This window comes from Coregonus lavaretus, assembly GCF_964263955.1.
Source record: "Coregonus lavaretus genome assembly, chromosome: 35".
NCBI classification, from domain to species: Eukaryota; Metazoa; Chordata; class Actinopteri; order Salmoniformes; family Salmonidae; genus Coregonus; species Coregonus lavaretus.
The window spans coordinates 9,393,958-9,412,765 of record NC_140022.1 but is presented as its reverse complement, the minus strand read 5'-3'; the positions used below and the strand labels follow the sequence as shown (position 1 = coordinate 9,412,765).

At 48.4% G+C, this 18,808-nt stretch overlaps 2 protein-coding genes across 2 annotated transcripts in view; one reads left to right on the top strand and one right to left on the bottom strand.

The window, feature by feature from the left end:
* Nucleotides 1-13,235, top strand: part of LOC311109559 (prostaglandin F2 receptor negative regulator-like) — a gene marked incomplete at its 5' end in the record, with an annotated part of 46,227 nt that extends 32,992 nt beyond the window's left edge. Inside the window, 2 exons of the mRNA XM_084152479.1 lie at nt 11,819-12,124; nt 12,372-13,235. Coding sequence (XP_084008605.1) covers nt 11,819-12,124; nt 12,372-12,535 — 470 coding nt within the window. The 3' untranslated portion in view covers nt 12,536-13,235. The remainder of the gene's footprint in view (nt 1-11,818; nt 12,125-12,371) is intronic.
* Nucleotides 13,236-13,467: 232 nt separating this feature from the next.
* LOC311109558 (uncharacterized protein) overlaps nt 13,468-18,808 on the bottom strand; it is a gene marked incomplete at its 3' end in the record, with an annotated part of 13,914 nt that continues 8,573 nt past the window's right edge. The window contains exon 12 of the mRNA XM_084152478.1: nt 13,468-13,535. Within this exon, the coding sequence (XP_084008604.1) occupies nt 13,468-13,535 (68 nt within the window). The remainder of the gene's footprint in view (nt 13,536-18,808) is intronic.

Genomic DNA, 18,808 nt, shown 5'->3' with positions numbered 1-18,808 from the left:
AAACAGATACATCTCGTTTCCTTAAGGTGTGGCAGTGGTTTGTTTCATTTAGTCATGTGCCGACTGATACGGTATTGCCCAACCCTGCCGTCTGCGGTGTCCTAAACTCACACGTATGTCTTCTTACAGTCAAGTGAGTGTGTGCTGTCGTTTAGTCATGCACCGGATGTTACCCAACTTTTATTGCTGTCTTAGCGCGCGCGCGCACACACACACACACACACACACACACACACACACCCTATTTATTATGTGTCCTATTACAGGGGTGGGGCATATTTAATCCCCATATTAATGCTGTTAATGTAGGATATGTGAGGTGCTGTAAAACTGCCAACAATACAACATGAAACCAAGTGTTAGATAAACTTGGAGAACAGAAGTCTAGAAGAATAGCAGAGAGAAAGGAGAGGGACTGGATGGGACATGATGTGACTGATGGTTTGGTGTAAATGTTGAGGAATCGACAGTGATACCCTATATACAACATTTACAACGCAGGAACAAGTCTGAGCAGGATAATCCCGTTCCTACGCAGCTCCGGAATGGGCCTACCCACAAGACCTAGCGTCACAGAGAGACCATAAGATGACACAAACGGCCTCCTTTCCTTGTTTCCTTTTCCCGTTTCCTTTCCTAGCTGATATGACTGGACAGATGGATTTAAACCATTTCTCTTGGTTTATCATCATGACCTTTTCAGATCAGTGGCCATCAAGGAAATAAATATATATTAGACCATTAGGACACAGCCAGTGTGGTGATTGTAAAGTGGTTATCCCACTGGCTATAGGGTGAACGCACCAATTTGCGAGTCGCTCTGGCTAAGAGCGTCTGCTAAATGACGTTAATGTGCCCTTGAGCAAGGCACTTAACCCTAATTGCTCCTGTAAGTCGCTCTGGTTAAGAGCGTCTGCTAAATGACTAAAATGTAAATGTGATTGTGTGAGACCGACAGACTGCATGTGTGTTGGTGGGAATGTTGCACTTGTGAACTGATGCAGTTGAGAAAGCTAGCTAGCCGTTGGCCTGGCGTGTTGATGCCTGTTGACCAAGACTAACGGGAGACGTCAGATGTTCACAACGCAAGGAATGCACAGCAAATGTGTAGAATGCACAGGAAATGGATAGAAGTGTGTCCTTGAGTGTGAGTGGTTGGGACACTAGGATGTTGTCATCAAAGAGTTATGTGTTTGTTTTGCGTGGCGTGGCAGCAGTCAGAGCTGACGAGCAACAGCGGTTTTTCTCAGATGCTGTCGTGTCTCTGTACCCAGAGTACAGAGTGTCTGTTTCCTTAGGGGAGAAACTGGAGACTTTGTCCCTGCTTGTGCCAGTAGCCGCCGTGAGAGGACAAAACATCAAAAGGACAAAAGAAGGTTAAGATCAAGAGAAAGATGGAACATAAAATTGTATTGAGTGGAATATGGACTCGGCCCAGTACTTTAAGCCCACTAAAGAAGCATGAAAATGTCAGACTAGGATTGAACCATCCTTTAAGATTACAGTAGTTCACTGTCTAGTCTCTATCTCCTCTCCTAGCCTGCCCCACAGTATCAAACTAGCCTGCTAACCCTGTTCTCTCCTAGCCTGCCCCACATAATCAAACTAGCCTGCTAACCCTGTACTCTCCTAGCCTGCCCCACAGAACCAAACTAGCCTGCTAACCCTGTTCTCTCCTAGCCTGCCCCACAGAATCAAACTAGCCTGCTAACCCTGTACTCTCCTAGCCTGCCCCACAGTATCAAACTAGCCTGCTAACCCTGTTCTCTCCTAGCCTGCCCCACAGAATCAAACTAGCCTGCTAACCCTGTACTCTCCTAGCCTGCCCCACAGAATCAAACTAGCCTGCTAACCCTGTACTCTCCTAGCCTGCCCCACAGAATCAAACTAGCCTGCTAACCCTGTTCTCGCCTAGCCTGCCCCACAGAACCAAACTAGCCTGCTAACCCTGTTCTCTCCTAGTCTGCTAACCCTGTTCTCTCCTAGCCTGTCCCACAGAATCAAACTAGCCTGCTAAACCTGTTCTCTTCTCCTCTCCTCTCCAGCCAGTAATTAATAGCTCTATTCCATGGTCCATTACCCACTCACAGGGAGAAGAGACTGGAGAGATCTCCTAAAGGAGTGGTGAAGAGAGAACAGTCTAACTCACTGGAGTGGGGAAAGAGACTCACTCAGGCCATTAAGTCTGGTAATAAAGGGGAGGACAGCTTGAGCATAGAAATAGAATGGGTAGCACAACAGAACAGACATGGGTTGTGTTTCATGGATATGTATCTTTAGGTCAGCCCATAACTCTAAGGTCTACTCTATTTTTCACATTCCACCCAAATATGGCGACACAATAGAATGTATGCGATGTCGTGACTTGTTGGCATCAATTCCAAATGAGACACCCAATATGGCCGCCGCTCGTCGGACATGGCCCGTTGCTCGTAATTGGAATGGCTGTTCTGCTCGTTGTGATTCTACGAGGTCCATGCAGTGTTTAGTATTCCTGTGTGGTGTGTTGTAGCGGTGTTTTATGGCCCACATGTAATAGACTTTGTTCTATCAGACATCAGTGGCAGTATCCCTGTTGAGGTCTGTGTTCTGGATGCCTGTAGTGTCTCTACCACTGTTGGTCTTTACCTTCTGCTGCTGCTGGAAAAACTAACTCACTCCCCCCTCTGGGGACCAATACATGGAATGAAACAATCAAATGTATTTTATTCCGTTCATTTCGATGTGCAGACATTCTAGTTTTATTTCTCCTCAGTGGGTCCTGGTGTTGATGAGACGGGAGGAGGAGGATGGAGGAGGAGGAAGATAAAGGGGCTAGTGGGAGACTGTAAAGTGTGGAAGGAATCTTGCAGCATACTGTTGTGTTGTGGTGGGATCAAGCTTGTTAATGGGAACACTGGTGGTGATGATGTATTTGTTTTGCCGTCTCGGTTATTGTTGTTACGCGTGTGGTTCAAAGAGCAGCATATGAGAGGAATTACAGTACACTGGAACAGCTGGGACCAATCTGAGGCTGTGTGTGTGTGTGTGTGTGTGTGTGTGTGTGTGTGTGTGTGTGTGTGTGTGTGTGTGTGCTCGCAAGCATGTGTGTGCATGTAAGTGAGAGAATGTTATCTGCAGTGCCTGGTACAGGGGGTCTTGGCACTTGAAACCAAAGCTCAGGGGAATAGCCTGATCTATGACCTAGCCATACCTCCACTGAAGAAGACCCATTACATACCTTCTATTTGTTTCTCTAAGGTGTGGCGTTCACCTCAATTCCTCTTTAGATATCTTCTATTTGGGTATTGTAATGGATGTTCATACAGCTCCAGGGATGTGTTATTATTTAAATATCTTCATGTTCTCGCTCCCTGTCCTTTTGCTATAATTGTATTCAATGTCAAAGGAGGCAAACAGTGGATTTATAAAGCTTTATAACTTAGGATATCCTTTCAGATAGGAACTGAGTGGCTTCATAGAAACACCCTACTTTCGATTCAATATAAAAGGCCCAGCTACCAAACTATTAACCCTTTACACTCACAGCCCCTGTCATCCCATATACGGGTTGAAAATGGCAGATTTGGTCATTGATGAGCGCCTCAATTGGATCGCAGGGGCTGTACAGTAACATGTTATTTACATTTACATTTTAGTCATTTAGCAGACGCTCTTATCCAGAGTGACTTACAGTTAGCACATACATTATTTTATCGAACCCACAACCCTGGCATTGTAAACGCCATGCTCTACCAACTGAGCTACATCCCCTGCCGGCCATTCCCTCCCCTACCCTGGACGACGCTGGGCCAATTGTGCGCCGCCCCATGGGTCTCTGTTATATGACGTCAGAGCTCAGGCTGTCCGCCGTACAGCGCTGTATGAGTTTCAACCGGCAGACGTTATAATTGTGTTTATACAACGGGTGGTTTGGAGTTCCCATTGTTAGAGCCTCTCCTGCCCATACACATGGCCACGTTCATATAAAGTGGCATCGTTTACGTCGTTACCTAGCAACGCACTACCACTACTACTTTTACAACTACTAGTTTTAGCACCTGTAACTCGTCAAGGATGATTTAGGCTACTTTAGCGTAGTAATCTGAGTAATCTGGGGAATTCTGTAAATCTAGAGCAGTCCACGTGTTCTAAAAGATGAGACGTTGAGGATTATAATAAATACCGCATTGATGTCATACAAGCAAACCACACGCCCGTGAGTCCAAATGTGCACTTCACATTTCCATTTTTTATTAATGTATTTACAGGATCAACATTTATGTTCTCTATGTTTTGATGTACAGTTACTAGATGGCATGTCATACCCTGGGTTGTTCTGAACAGAATGAGCCTATGTTTGTCGTATTGTGTTGAAAATTTGCCGCAGAACACTCACTTGAACGCACTCATGACACCAAAATTACAATGTTTGTCTGAAGTGCCTTGTGTAAGCCTAACACTAAGATATACACTGCTCAAACAAATAAAGGGAACACTTAAACAACACAATGTAACTCCAAGTCAATCACACTTCTGTGAAATCAAACTGTCCACTTAGGAAGCAACACTGATTGACAATAAATTTCACATGCTGTTGTGCAAATGGAGTAGACAACAGGTGGAAATTATAGGCAATTAGCAAGACACCCCCAATAAAGGACTGGTTTTGCAGGTGGTGACCACAGACCACTTCTCAGTTCCTATGCTTCCTGGCTGATGTTTTGGTCACTTTTGAATGCTGGCGGTGCTTTCACTCTAGTGGTAGCATGAGGCGGAGTCTACAACCCACACAAGTGGCTCAGGTAGTGCAGCTCATCCAGGATGGCACATCAATGCGAGCTGTGGCAAGAAGGTTTGCTGTGTCTGTCAGCGTAGTGTCCAGAGCATGGAGGCGCTACCAGGAGACAGGCCAGTACATCAGGAGACGTGGAGGAGGCCGTAGGAGGGCAACAACCCAGCAGCAGGACTGCTACCTCCATCTTTGTGCAAGGAGGAGCAGGAGGAGCACTGCCAGAGACCTGCAAAATGACCTCCAGCAGGTCTGCTCAAACGGTCAGAAACAGACTCCATGAGGGTGGTATGAGGGCCCGACGTCCACAGGTGGGGGTTGTGCTTACAGCAGGACGTTTGGCATTTGCCAGAGAACACCAAGATTGGCAAATTCGCCACTGGTGCCCTGTGCTCTTCACAGATGAAAGCAGGTTCACACTGAGCACATGTGACAGACGTGACAGAGTCTGGAGACGCCGTGGAGAACATTCTGCTGCCTGCAACATCCTCCAGCATGACCGGTTTGGCGGTGGATCAGTCATGGTGTGGGGTGGCATTTCTTTGGGGGGCCGCACAGCCCTCGCCAGAGGTAGCCTGACTGCCATTAGGTACCGAGATGAGATCCTCAGACCCCTTGTGAGACCATATGCTGGTTCCTCCTAATGCAAGACAATGCTAGACCTCATGTGGCTGGAGTGTGTCAGCAGTTCCTGCAAGAGGAAGGCATTGATGCTATGGACTGGCCCGCCCGTTCCCCAGACCTGAATCCAATTGAGCACATCTGGGACATCATGTCTCGCTCCATCCACCAACGCCACGTTGCACCACAGACTGTCCAGGAGTTGGCGGATGCTTTAGTCCAGGTCTGGGAGGAGATCTCAGGAGACCATCCGCCACCTCATCAGGATCATGCCCAGGCGTTGTAGGGAGGTCATACAGGCACGTGGAGGCCACACACACTACTGAGCCTCATTTTGACTTGTTTTAAGGACGTTACATCAATGTTGGATCAGCCTGTAGTGTGGTTTTCCACTTTAATTTTGAGTGTGACTCCAAATCCAGACCTCCATGGGTTGATAAATTTGATTTTCATTGATCATTTTTGTGTGATTTTGTTGTCAGCACATTCAACTACGTAAAGAAAAAAGTATTTAATAAGATTATTTCATTCATTCAGATCTAGGATGTGTTATTTTAGTGTTCCCTTTATTTTTTTGAGCAGGGGATATTTTAGAACTTAGCTAGTCATGTTGGCAATGGAACAGGCTTTCAAACGATGCCCACCTGAACCACATTGAGATTTATAATGGGCCGTTTTTGGATTGTTCCAAACAAAAAACTACAAGTGCTTGCTTCAGTTCCTCAATGGCAAAGCTAGGCAAGCACCTTTATTATTTGAAGGCTCTTTCATTGATTCATAAAAGTGCATTGAAATTACTAATAGAACTGTGCACATTCTGGAGAGGTGTGGCCACTTGGACACACCAGGTAGACCTCTCACTCAAAAACGTCTAATCTTTTTTTGTTATGTTTCAACTACGTCAGAATTTTCATGAATATTTGGTATTTTTGGCATATGTTAGGATTAGTAAGGTGTTCTTTTTCAGTTTTTTTTAATCTGGTTTTATTGCTAGTTTGAGTTACCTAGGGTGCCAGAGTTCCATGTAGTCATGGCTGTATTTAATACTGTGCGTTTCCCATTCTCTGTTCTGGACCTGGGGTCTGTGAAGAGACCTCTGGCTGCATGTCTTGTGTTGTACCAATGAGTGTCCAAACTGTGTGGCAACTGCTTGAACAGACAGTTTGGTACCTATAACACATCAATACCTCGCACAAAGACCAATAGTGATGCAGTCAATCTCTCCTTAACTTTGAGCCAGGGGAGACTTACATGCATGTTACTGACACTTTCCCACGACTGAGATATCAAGAAGGCAGAACAACGCCCTATCATGGACAGACCCCTTCCCATTTTAGCAACTATTCTTATGTTACTGAATGTATCCAGAGTATTTTTAGATTTCTTTATTGACAAATGCTGCAAAAAGTACTGTAAATGTAAAATGCACATGAAGTGTATAATGTTTGGATTCAGTCTTGTCTGGTGAACTATCCTCACCTTTGGTCAGATCATTTCCCCATAATCTCCAAACTCTTCCCTTATCATTGCTACCATGGTTATGCATATTTTTTAAATATTTATTCTGTTAAAAACATTTTAAATGTGGCCCTATCCATACAGGCCAATTTCCACGAGTGAAAAGGGTTAAGACTGACAACAGCGCAGCTACCAAACTATCCCGTTAACACTAGCCACCAAACTATCCCTTTAAGACTAACGTCCACTGACCAGTCCTCAATTAGGTCTGGAGTAATCGGCCTGATTGGTCCATTAGTCCAGAGGCCCTCTACGTTTAGGCCCGTGTCACATCCAGTCACCTCTAGTCTCCGGACACCGAGTTTGTATCCGTGGAAACTAGTGGTTGCTGTGCACTCCGTTCCATCTCTAAATATAGATGTATCCCTTCCTGCCTTTCCCCATCTTATTCATCATCATCATCACCATCATAATCTTCATATTTTTCACAGAGTAGGCCTTGTATTAGCAGTCTTAATGGACATTTAAAAAAAACTGAGAAATCTTCAGTTAGTCAAGCATTGATGTCAATGGGATACTAAGTGAAAATGTTACTTAAAGTTAGGATTCACCCCATGGTACTGGATTTATTTATTTATTTTTACTTCCAACTCTTGTGTGGAGAGAACTCTGTATTGGTGGTTGATGTCTAGTAATTAGAGGCTGCTGGACAGGATATCAAATATGACTAGAGATGTCATACCACATTCTGTGTCACTGGCGCAGCTCGCTCTCTCTCTCGCTGCTCGCTCTCTCTCGCTGCTCTCTCTCTCGCTGCTCTCTCTCTCGCTGCTCGCTCTCTCGCTGCTCGCTCTCTCGCTGCTCGCTCTCTCTCGCCGCTGCTCGCTCTCTCTCGCCGCTGCTCGCTCTCTCTCGCCGCTGCTCGCTCTCTCTCGCCGCTGCTCGCTCTCTCTCGCCGCTGCTCGCTCTCTCTCGCCGCTGCTCGCTCTCTGCTCGCTCGCTCTCTCTGCTCGCTCGCTCTCTCTCTGCTCACTCTCTCGCTGCTCTCTCTCGCTGTTCGCTCTCTCACTGCTTTCTCTCGCTGCTCGTTCGCTCTCTCTCTCGCTGCTCGTTCGCTCTCTCTCGCTGCTCGTTCGCTCTCTCTCGCTCGCTCGCTCGCTCTCTCGCTGCTCGCTCTCTCGCTGCTCGCTCTCTCGCTGCTCGCTCTCTCGCTGCTCGCTCTCTCTCGCTGCTCGCTCTCTCTCGCTGCTCGCTCTCTTTCGCTGCTCGCTCTCTCTCGCTGCTCGCTCTCTCTCGCTGCTCGCTCTCTCTCGCTGCTCGCTCGCTGCTCGCTCGCTCTCTCTCTCGCTGCTCGTTCGCTCTCTCTCGCTGCTCGTTCGCTCTCTCTCGCTGCTCGCTCGCTCGCTCTCTCTCGCTGCTCGCTCGCTCTCTCTCGATGCTCGCTCGCTCTCTCTCGCTGCTCGTTCGCTCTCTCTCGCTGCTCGCTCTCTCTCGCTGCTCGCTCTCTCGCTGCTCGCTCTCTCTCGCTGCTCGCTCTCTCTCGCTGCTCGCTCTCTTTCGCTGCTCGCTCTCTCTCGCTGCTCGCTCTCTCTCGCTGCTCGCTCTCTCTCGCTGCTCGCTCGCTGCTCGCTCGCTCTCTCTCTCGCTGCTCGTTCGCTCTCTCTCGCTGCTCGTTCGCTCTCTCTCGCTGCTCGCTCGCTCTCTCTCGCTGCTCGCTCGCTCTCTCTCGATGCTCGCTCGCTCTCTCTCGCTGCTCGTTCGCTCTCTCTCGCTGCTCGCTCTCTCTCGCTGCTCGCTCGCTCTCTCTCTCGCTGCTCGTTCGCTCTCTCTCGCTGCTCGTTCGCTCTCTCTCTCGCTGCTCGTTCGCTCTCTCTCGCTGCTCGTTCGCTCTCTCTCGCTCGCTCGCTCGCTCTCTCGCTGCTCGCTCTCTCGCTGCTCGCTCTCTCTCGCTGCTCGCTCTCTCTCGCTGCTCGCTCTCTTTCGCTGCTCGCTCTCTCTCGCTGCTCGCTCTCTCTCGCTGCTCGCTCTCTCTCGCTGCTCGCTCGCTGCTCGCTCGCTCTCTCTCTCGCTGCTCGTTCGCTCTCTCTCGCTGCTCGTTCGCTCTCTCTCGCTGCTCGCTCGCTCTCTCTCGATGCTCGCTCGCTCTCTCTCGATGCTTGCTCTCTCTCTCTCGCTGCTCGCTCTCTCACGCTGCTCGCTCTCTCACGCTGCTCGCTCTCTCACGCTGCTCGCTCTCTCTCGCTCGCTCTCTTGCTGCTTGCTCTCTCACGCTGCTCGCTCTCTCACGCTGCTCGCTCTCTCTCGCTGCTCGCTCGCTCGCTCGCTCTCTCGCTGCTCTCGTTCTCGCGCTGCTTCTCGCTACTCCTCGCTCGCTCGCTCACTCTCGCTGCTCTCGCTCGCTCACTCTCGCTGCTCTCTTGTTTCTCTCTCGCTCTCTCTAGTTCTCTCCTTTTCTTGTTGCTCACTCTTTTATTTATAGTCTTTTTCTTCTCTAGTCTCTTTTCTTCTTTATATTTTCCTCTCTCGCTGCTCGCTCTCTCTCGCTGCTCGCTCTCTCGCTGCTCGCTCTCTCTCGCTGCTCGCTCTCTCTCGCTGCTCGCTCTCTTTCGCTGCTCGCTCTCTCTCGCTGCTCGCTCTCTCTCGCTGCTCGCTCTCTCTCGCTGCTCGCTCGCTGCTCGCTCGCTCTCTCTCTCGCTGCTCGTTCGCTCTCTCTCGCTGCTCGTTCGCTCTCTCTCGCTGCTCGCTCGCTCTCTCTCGCTGCTCGCTCGCTCTCTCTCGATGCTCGCTCGCTCTCTCTCGCTGCTCGTTCGCTCTCTCTCGCTGCTCGCTCGCTCTCTCTCGCTGCTCGCTCTCTCTCGCTGCTCGCTCGCTCTCTCTCTCGCTGCTCGTTCGCTCTCTCTCGCTGCTCGTTCGCTCTCTCTCTCGCTGCTCGTTCGCTCTCTCTCGCTGCTCGTTCGCTCTCTCTCGCTCGCTCGCTCGCTCTCTCGCTGCTCGCTCTCTCGCTGCTCGCTCTCTCTCGCTGCTCGCTCTCTCTCGCTGCTCGCTCTCTTTCGCTGCTCGCTCTCTCTCGCTGCTCGCTCTCTCTCGCTGCTCGCTCTCTCTCGCTGCTCGCTCGCTGCTCGCTCGCTCTCTCTCTCGCTGCTCGTTCGCTCTCTCTCGCTGCTCGTTCGCTCTCTCTCGCTGCTCGCTCGCTCTCTCTCGATGCTCGCTCGCTCTCTCTCGATGCTTGCTCTCTCTCTCTCGCTGCTCGCTCTCTCACGCTGCTCGCTCTCTCACGCTGCTCGCTCTCTCACGCTGCTCGCTCTCTCTCGCTCGCTCTCTTGCTGCTTGCTCTCTCACGCTGCTCGCTCTCTCACGCTGCTCGCTCTCTCTCGCTGCTCGCTCGCTCGCTCGCTCTCTCGCTGCTCTCGTTCTCGCGCTGCTTCTCGCTACTCCTCGCTCGCTCGCTCACTCTCGCTGCTCTCGCTCGCTCACTCTCGCTGCTCTCTTGTTTCTCTCTCGCTCTCTCTAGTTCTCTCCTTTTCTTGTTGCTCACTCTTTTATTTATAGTCTTTTTCTTCTCTAGTCTCTTTTCTTCTTTATATTTTCCTCTTCATCCTTCCCTCTTTCTCTGAGATGTTTTCTAAAGGTGGCTGTAGACACACACAGTATGGATGTGTAATCTGTGTGTGGGTGGAACAGTAATGATAGTCCCCTTTAGACACATTAATGACCAGTTAAAGCTGCTCCTCTCTAGACCTCTGTTAAGAGCCCTTAGTACAGATACACAGATATATGAATACATGGATAGAGAAATGGATATATCCATATGGAAGATGTATACTGTATTCTATGGTCTCTCAGTGATGGCATGTCTATTCACATGTAGAGTTTTCTTTAGATTCATGAATTCTCATTGAGACGGTGGCAACACCAGACACTAACTGTAGGTTCAGCGATAGACTGATGAAACCTTTGGCCTCAACCATATGGAAAGGATTTCTATAAAATACTTGGCACAAAGACTTTACATGTTCTCCTTCCACCTCTGTCTCCAGTCTCCCTCCCCCTCTCTTCCTGTCGCTCTATCCAGGCTCCCCTCCCCCTCTCTTCCTGTCGCTCTATCCAGGCTCCCCTCTCTTCCTGTCGCTCTATCCAGGCTCCCCTCTCTTCCTGTCGCTCTATCCAGGCTCCCCTCTCTTCCTGTCGCTCTAACCAGGCTCCCCTCTCTTCCTGTCGCTCTATCCAGTCCCCCCTCCCCCTCTCTTCCTGTCGCTCTATCCAGGCTCCCCTCTCTTCCTGTCGCCCTATCCAGTCCCCCCTCCCCCTCTCTTCCTGTCGCTCTATCCAGGCTCCCCTCTCTTCCTGTCGCCCTATCCAGTCCCCCCTCCCCCTCTCTTCCTGTCGCTCTATCCAGTCCCCCCTCCCCCTCTCTTCCTGTCGCTCTATCCAGGCTCCCCTCCCCCTCTCTTCCTGTCGCCCTATCCAGTCCCCCCTCCCCCTCTCTTCCTGTCGCCCTATCCAGTCCCCCCTCCCCCTCTCTTCCTGTCGCTCTATCCAGTCCCCCCTCCCCCTCTCTTCCTGTCGCTCTATCCAGTCCCCCCTCCCCCTCTCTTCCTGTCGCTCTATCCAGGCTCCCCTCCCCCTCTCTTCCTGTCGCCCTATCCAGTCCCCCCTCCCCCTCTCTTCCTGTCGCCCTATCCAGTCCCCCCTCCCCCTCTCTTCCTGTCGCTCTATCCAGTCCCCCCTCCCCATCTCTTCCTGTCGCTCTATCCAGTCCCCCTCCCCCTCTCTTCCTGTCGCTCTAACCAGGCTCCCCTCCCCCTCTCTTCCTGTCGCTCTATCCAGTCCCCCCTCCCCCTCTCTTCCTGTCGCTCTATCCAGGCTCCCCTCCCTCTCTTCCTGTCGCTCTATCCAGTTGTAATCTGCTGATGTTAGCTATATTACATATAAACCCAATGAAGTGGTTTAATATGACCCTGTCCTCAGATGACCTGGCCTACGAGGTGCGTTGGTACCTCACACGGCTGAGAGGGGGGAATGCGGGCACCCTACTGGCCAGCGTGGACCGCTTCGGTTTGGTCAAGAAGGAGGCGCGCAACGCCAGCAGTGACGTGTCCCTGGAGCGCACGGACACACACACCTACGCCCTGAACATCCACGCCACCCAGGACAGCGACAGCGGGGAGTACCACTGCCAGGCCACGCCCTGGTACCGCTCTGCCTCCACGGGGGCCTGGACACAGGGGGCAGAACTCACCTCTACCAGGGTGTTCCTCACCGTACGGTTCCCCAGTGAGTAACGGGGAACTCTCTCTCTCTCTCAATTCAATTTCAATTTAAGGGCTTTATTGGCATGGGAAACGTATGTTAACATTGCCAAAGCAAGTGAAGTAGATAGTAAACAAAAGAGAAATAAACAATAAAAATATTAACAGTAAACATTACACTCAGAAGTTCCAAAATAATAAAGACATTCTCTCTCGCTCTCTCTGTGTGTCTCTCTCGGTCTCTGTCTCTCTCTCTCTCTGTCTCCCTCCAGTGTGGGACTCCCTGAAGCTGCCTCTGCTGTACGGTTCTGTAGCCTCTGTGTCCGTGGGGCTCTTCTCTCTCCTCCTGGGCCTCCTCTGTGCCCACTGCTGCTGCCGCAACACCACACACACACCCCGCTCACGCAACAAACTCATGGACCTAGAGATGGACTGACTAGCACAGGCCCGCTGGAGCGACCACAGCTTCTCCAGCTGATGAACTACAAGCCTGTTACCGCGTCGACTCATTACCACGGCAACGGCAGCCAATTAACCAATCACAGCCCTTCGGGTGCGCTCCGTGGAGCTTTTTAAGCGCACCAACGGGAGAGGAGCTGTAGAGGGGGGGGAAAAAACACTGAACTGAATAAACTGCTAAAGAAGAGTGCAGGCTATCTAGTCTGCCTGTGTGAACGTATTGATGTTAGGTATTGCACAAAACAACCCTGGAGTATACCTACCAGAGTGGACTTTGTCTACGTTTGTCCTCAATTAGTTTTTGAAATTAGACTTTGTTTTTAAAGCTTTAAATGGAGATGTGTGTATACTAGATTTGTGTGGTTGTCACACCTGAGGCTGGGAAAGAGAGCCGCTTCACCTGTTTTGTCCTGCCCTGTTCTTGGTGTGATGTCATCCTGGTGAGATGTAATTTCAGTGACTCAACAGCAACCGGCCAGGTTCCCTGGCGCACGTTGATGACCTCAGAGGCTCTCCTCTAGAGCCAGTGAAAGACACTGGACCCAGACCTCACCTGCTGTAACCCTCTACACTGACTCTGGTGCTACCCCCACTGTGAATGACATTGATGTTATGTTGGGCCTAGGGTTTATATGGGGCAGGTTGAGGAGCAAGGTGGGCAATAAGAGAGAATGGACTAATGGTTGTGACTGAGTGGTATGATATTGACTGACACAGTCTTAGAGAGGGAGAGATCATTTATATAGGAAGCATACAGTATTAATGAGTGGAACCAGCTGGAACCTGCAGTCCTCAACACACTGTCCCAGCCAATACCTGGCTCTAGCTGAAGGAGTTCCAAAGTGGCTTCCTCGTCTCCTCTCCTTCATCTGCACTGATCAATAAACACAGGATGCCTACCAGTTTCATTCACATCAGTGCAGATGAAGCAAAGAAGACGGGACGAGGAAGCCACTTCAGAGCATTGAGATACACCCCTGGAATGCAATGGAGAAGGATGGGGTTAAAACTGTCAACAAACCCATTCCTAAAAAGACTCTCCATGTCACCTCCCAGTTTAGTAGAGCCCGGTCCCTTAGGGAGTCTTCCTCCCCTCTGTCTCTGGTCTGGTACAGTACAATAGGTGTGTGTCCATAGAAATGCCTGTGATGCGTTTGTATGGGGCTGGGGCTCTCAGGGCTATTGTGTGTCCCCCTGGGGCTAGTGGTTGACCCAGCAGTATTCTGCCCAGTGACAGACCAGCCCTACCCTCTACTAATTGCCCCAACCTAGACCCAGAAGGCCTTTTTTAGAATTGTCCTGTACCTGATATCAACTACCACCTCTGCAATGCTACCCTGTTTGTACACACACTCCATATACTGTCAACACTAAATATACACACACACACACATATATATATATATATATATATATATATATATATATATATATATATATATATATATATATATATATATATATATATATATATATTACTGCTTGAACGTGTACTCCTCTTACCCAATGCCATGTACCCCAACATCTACATATAAAATCACACTCCTCGTACACACGCATACAACCCTACACACACACACTGTCCTGTATACACACTGCCAATGTAACCCTGTGTGAGTGCACCTCTTGTGAGAGGCAACAGCTGTGTCTAGGTTCTGGCCGAGTACCAACTGAGGCTCTGGCTCTGGGATCTGACCTGGTTTAACTCACTAGCGCCCCCCACGGGAGAAGAGCTGCTGTGTACCAATCAATAAACCAGGGCCCTGTTAAATTACTTACAAATTGCATCCTTCCTTCATCCTTCCTTGAGCAGTCTCTAATCTGACATGACTGGATTGGTGAAAGATGTGTAGTGGAACCCTGGCTTACAGCTGTCCTACATCTGTATGAGATCAGACATTACTTGAAGGAAAGAGATGCATTTTATAGTATTCGTATAAGGCCTCGAGCTGTCCCACTGTGTGGGTGAAAGGTGTCCCTAAGCACTGACCCAAGGTCTGTTCTGTGTGCAACCTCGTAATTATTTAGTTCAGGTTTGGACTTGGGGAAGCTGATCTGAGATCTATTCTAAGAACCTCCCTAAAGTATAGAACCCCAGACACAGACAGGACAACCCCCCCCCCCCCCCCCCCCCAACACAAAACACTGCAAGTTCTTTTTAAAGATCCTTACTTGTCGTTTATTTTTATTTTTTGTAATTTTAAATAGATTTCTAAGTCTTTTTGTAAATGATTGTAAAGCCCAATATGGATTTTTATCTGACATGAATATCTTCTGTGCCAATGTTTCTCTGGGCAACGATCAATCAGGGTTTTTTATGATTCGCCTCTGCTTCCAGGCCTCTGAAAAACTTCAAATATTTCTGCCAGAATAAATGTTTTATAACAGTGCCGCGACTGAAGCTGGTTTGTTGTATCCCTCCTTCCCTCCCTCCCTCCTTCCCGCCATCTCTTGTCGTTCTTCAGGGAATGGCTTCTGTGTCCGCTCCCTGTCAATTACAAATGCAGATGAGTGTTATGTTTAGAACTGACTGTCAGCCTCCAGTGAGTTACTTTTCACACTTTCTCTATCACATTACCTCTTCTTCCTTATCACATTACCTCTTCTTCTTCCCCTCTGTCTTTTTCACTCTCCTGTTTTTCTTATTATTCCCTTGCTCTCCTTTACTCCCTAAATGTCTCTCTTCTCTCCACCCCTCTTTCTCTCTCCATCTTCCTCTCTCACTTTCTAAAAAATGACCCAGATTTTGGTGCTGTATCCTCCATTCTCCCTCTGGTGATGAGTGTGTGTTTTTGTCTGGACACAGATTGTTTAATTAAGGCCTTGTTTGATCCTCAATGGTTGTTCCTGAATTAGACATCTCATCTCTGGGATCTGTTGGTTGTGCTTGATGGCTCAGAACAACAGTTTACAACAACTCTAGACCTGGGTGTCCTTTTGTTTCACATATGGACTCCTAGCCCCTCGGCTAACTCAGTAAGCACTCCTGTAGATCTGAACGCATCGGCTAGAATTAAGCAATATAGTAAATTGTGTGATATGCTTAAGCCTAACCAAATCCTGCTTCTTAAACCCTGTACAGCACGTGTCAAACTCATTCCACAGAGGGCCGAGTGTATGCAGGTTTTCAGTACTCCCTTGTACTAGATTGATGACATAAGGTCACTAATTAGTAAGGAACTCCCCTCACCTTGTCTGACTTAATTTGAAAGGGAAAAACTCAAAACCCGCAGACACTAGGCCCTCCATAGAATGAGTTTGGCACCTCTGCCGTACAGGTTAATGATTCCAGTAGGTTGGTGGTTCTAGCTCTGCAGCAGCAGGAGGCTACTGTAGGGAGGGGACTGCATGAGCACACACATACAGTACACAGCATAGAGTAAATGTTAAACTTGAGAGGGAGGAGAGTGTCCAGGGGGGGGAGCCATGCCCCGGAATGTGGCGAAGACTCGTCAACACCTCTGCCTCGCCATGGCAACTATGTAAACGGACGGAGGGTGTGTGGTTGGGGGGGAGATATCTGACCTGCCTCCACCACCTCCAAACTCTCTCTCTCTCTCACACACACACAAGTAACCTACATTTAGTTTCCCCCCCTATCCTACAGTTATACTCTGTCAATACTATACACACAGAATACTTGCTGATGGCACACTGCCAGTAGTGTCATACTCTGGGAGTTGGTTGGAGCATGCCTTGTCCTTGTAAGGCTGTGTGTGTTCTCCAGGGCGACCATCTCCCTGTGCCAACTTCCTCTGTGTCCTCACCCATCACTGTCACCGCATTCAGGAGGCCCTGGCTCATAGAAATGTAATCAATAAAACAAACACCACCCATGGATGTGAAATTTGATTGGATTTCAGTCAGATGGCCATTTAGTTCAATATCCCCCTTCCATAATCCATATACATCTTCACTGATCAATGTTATCTTGCAGAGTTATTTAACCTCTGCCACTACGGCTGCTGGTGTGCTTCTAAGGCTGTTTATAGATCCATTCATATGGCTGTCATAACCTGTTATGTATGCTCTATGAATGCTCACATTCAGCGTGAGGGAAGGTACATTGAAGCCCTTTAGTTATTCTGTCCATTGTTGTGGGTCGTCATTCTAGAGGGGATTGAAACATGGCCCTTTCTTACCACGAATATGCTTCTAATCACTAAGTAGCCCTAACTCCTGACCTCTAACCCTTAATAAAGAACACATATCCCATCAGTTCTGAATGCATTACCATGTTTGTCCATCCATGCTAGCACGGCCATCTTTCTGAGTGACTAACATTGTAAGGCCTATTAGCTTTGCTCATGTTGATTTAGCCCATCCATACAGACACTGTAATAAACACAGGACAGAGCCGCAGAGACTTCTGCCAACGCAGAGCAGAATTTATTCGCCTTCAATCAGCTTACAATGAGGGCGCCCCCCGGGTGCACGTTTTTGTTTTTGCCCTAGCACTACACAGCTGATTCAAATAATCAAAGCTTGATGAGTTGGTTATTTGAATCAGCTGTGAAGTGCTAGGGCAAACTAAACGTGCACCCAGCCTTACTAGTCCATTGTTCTGCCTGCTAGGGCTATGTAGGTCAGCTTCCCTCGCATTGCCATAAAGCTGCTGGCATTGTGGTATTGCATCTCCTAGATGCTCAGGACGGCTCAGTGAAGAAAGGCCTCTTATTGAATTAACCCCATATATCCTACTCACACAGCAGGGTCTCTGTGGTCCTATCCCATTCCACTGTCATAGATACCTTGGCTTTTCTCCTTTCATCAACAACCACTGATCTGACAGGATGTGACAGATGAGAGCCTAAAGGCTGCATCTCAATAGCCTAAAGTGGCTTCCTCTCGTCTCTTGCTCTTCTTGGTGTTGTGGTCTGAAAACACAGGGTGATTGAAAGCAATATGGTGGACTCTCTCTCTGTTAAAACAGCTGAGTCTAAGCTCTATATTCCTTAGGTCAGTGAACGGATCAGATGTCTCCAGACAATAAGACGCCCTCAGTCCTGCCTCTGTTACACACACACACACAGCCACTCTGCCTGACTCAATCCCCCCCCACCGTTTTAATAACTACTCTGCCTGGCTTAAGGGAAAGAATGAGGGAGGACAAAGTTCTTTCCAACCTCATCAGTCTCCTGTTTCACCACATGCATGCATTGGGAAGGCTTATCTTCTAGTCTAGCGCTGTCATTGTGAAGAGGGATTTAAGATGTTAGTATTGAGTAGGGGTTTCAGACTCCTTATTTAAATAAACTTATGTTAAGTCCCTCTGGATAAGACATGAGTCAAATGAATGGCTAAAATGTGCAGCTAAATGTACATTTTAGAACTTCGTCCTAAAGAATACAGTACTGTACTGCATGCGCGATAGGCTATGTGTCTTTTAAAAATCAATCCGTTATCAGAATCTACTAGTCTGTGACACAAACAAGGCTAAAGAAGATCCCTACAGCTGTAGGAAATGACATCTGGACTGGCTTCGTTCAGGTCAAAAGCCTTTGTCTCATCCTCTACCATTCCTTTCTCATACCACTCTCCCAGACTGAGAATCAATATAGTCTATGTTGAATCAACTTTTCTGTTCTTTCCTTCCTTTCTCTCTTCCTTCACTTTTCCCATAGGCCTCCTTGTTCCTCTCCATGTCATTGAGAGCAAAGGTCGGGGTAGAATGTAAACATTCTTATCTCCATGGTTACAATTGGGCACTTTAGATCTCTGTGACCTTTTGGTTGATCTTTCTCTTTGCCAGTCAGAGTTTGGAGAACATTATATGTAGCAATTAGAGTCATTCTATTCTAGCTAAAATCCTCTACCATTCTAGAAGATCATAGGTATTCTATTTATATTGTCTGCAGTGGAGACATGACCTGTTACCTTGACAATAGCCTTGAAATGAACAGCTCTGATCTGGAATAAGTCGTTAGGGCTGGAGAGTGACTGGAGCATAGATATCCTATTAAATTACTAGAGGGGCTATGTCATCAAAGTTTCAGAATGGGGTCAAAACTGCAGCCATATTGGTCAGGGAGAAATACAAACCGGTCTAATTAGAATGAATGGCAGTAGAGGCATAATCCTGATTTGATTTATGCAGGAAAATAAATGTAAGGCGTGATATATCAGAAATTGTGTAATGGAATTATTGCCAACCTAAAATATTGTCATATAATTATAAATATATTTTATAGGGGTTTTATACACATTTTCTGTTTAAATAGCCTCTAAAATATATCTAAACAGGCCATAA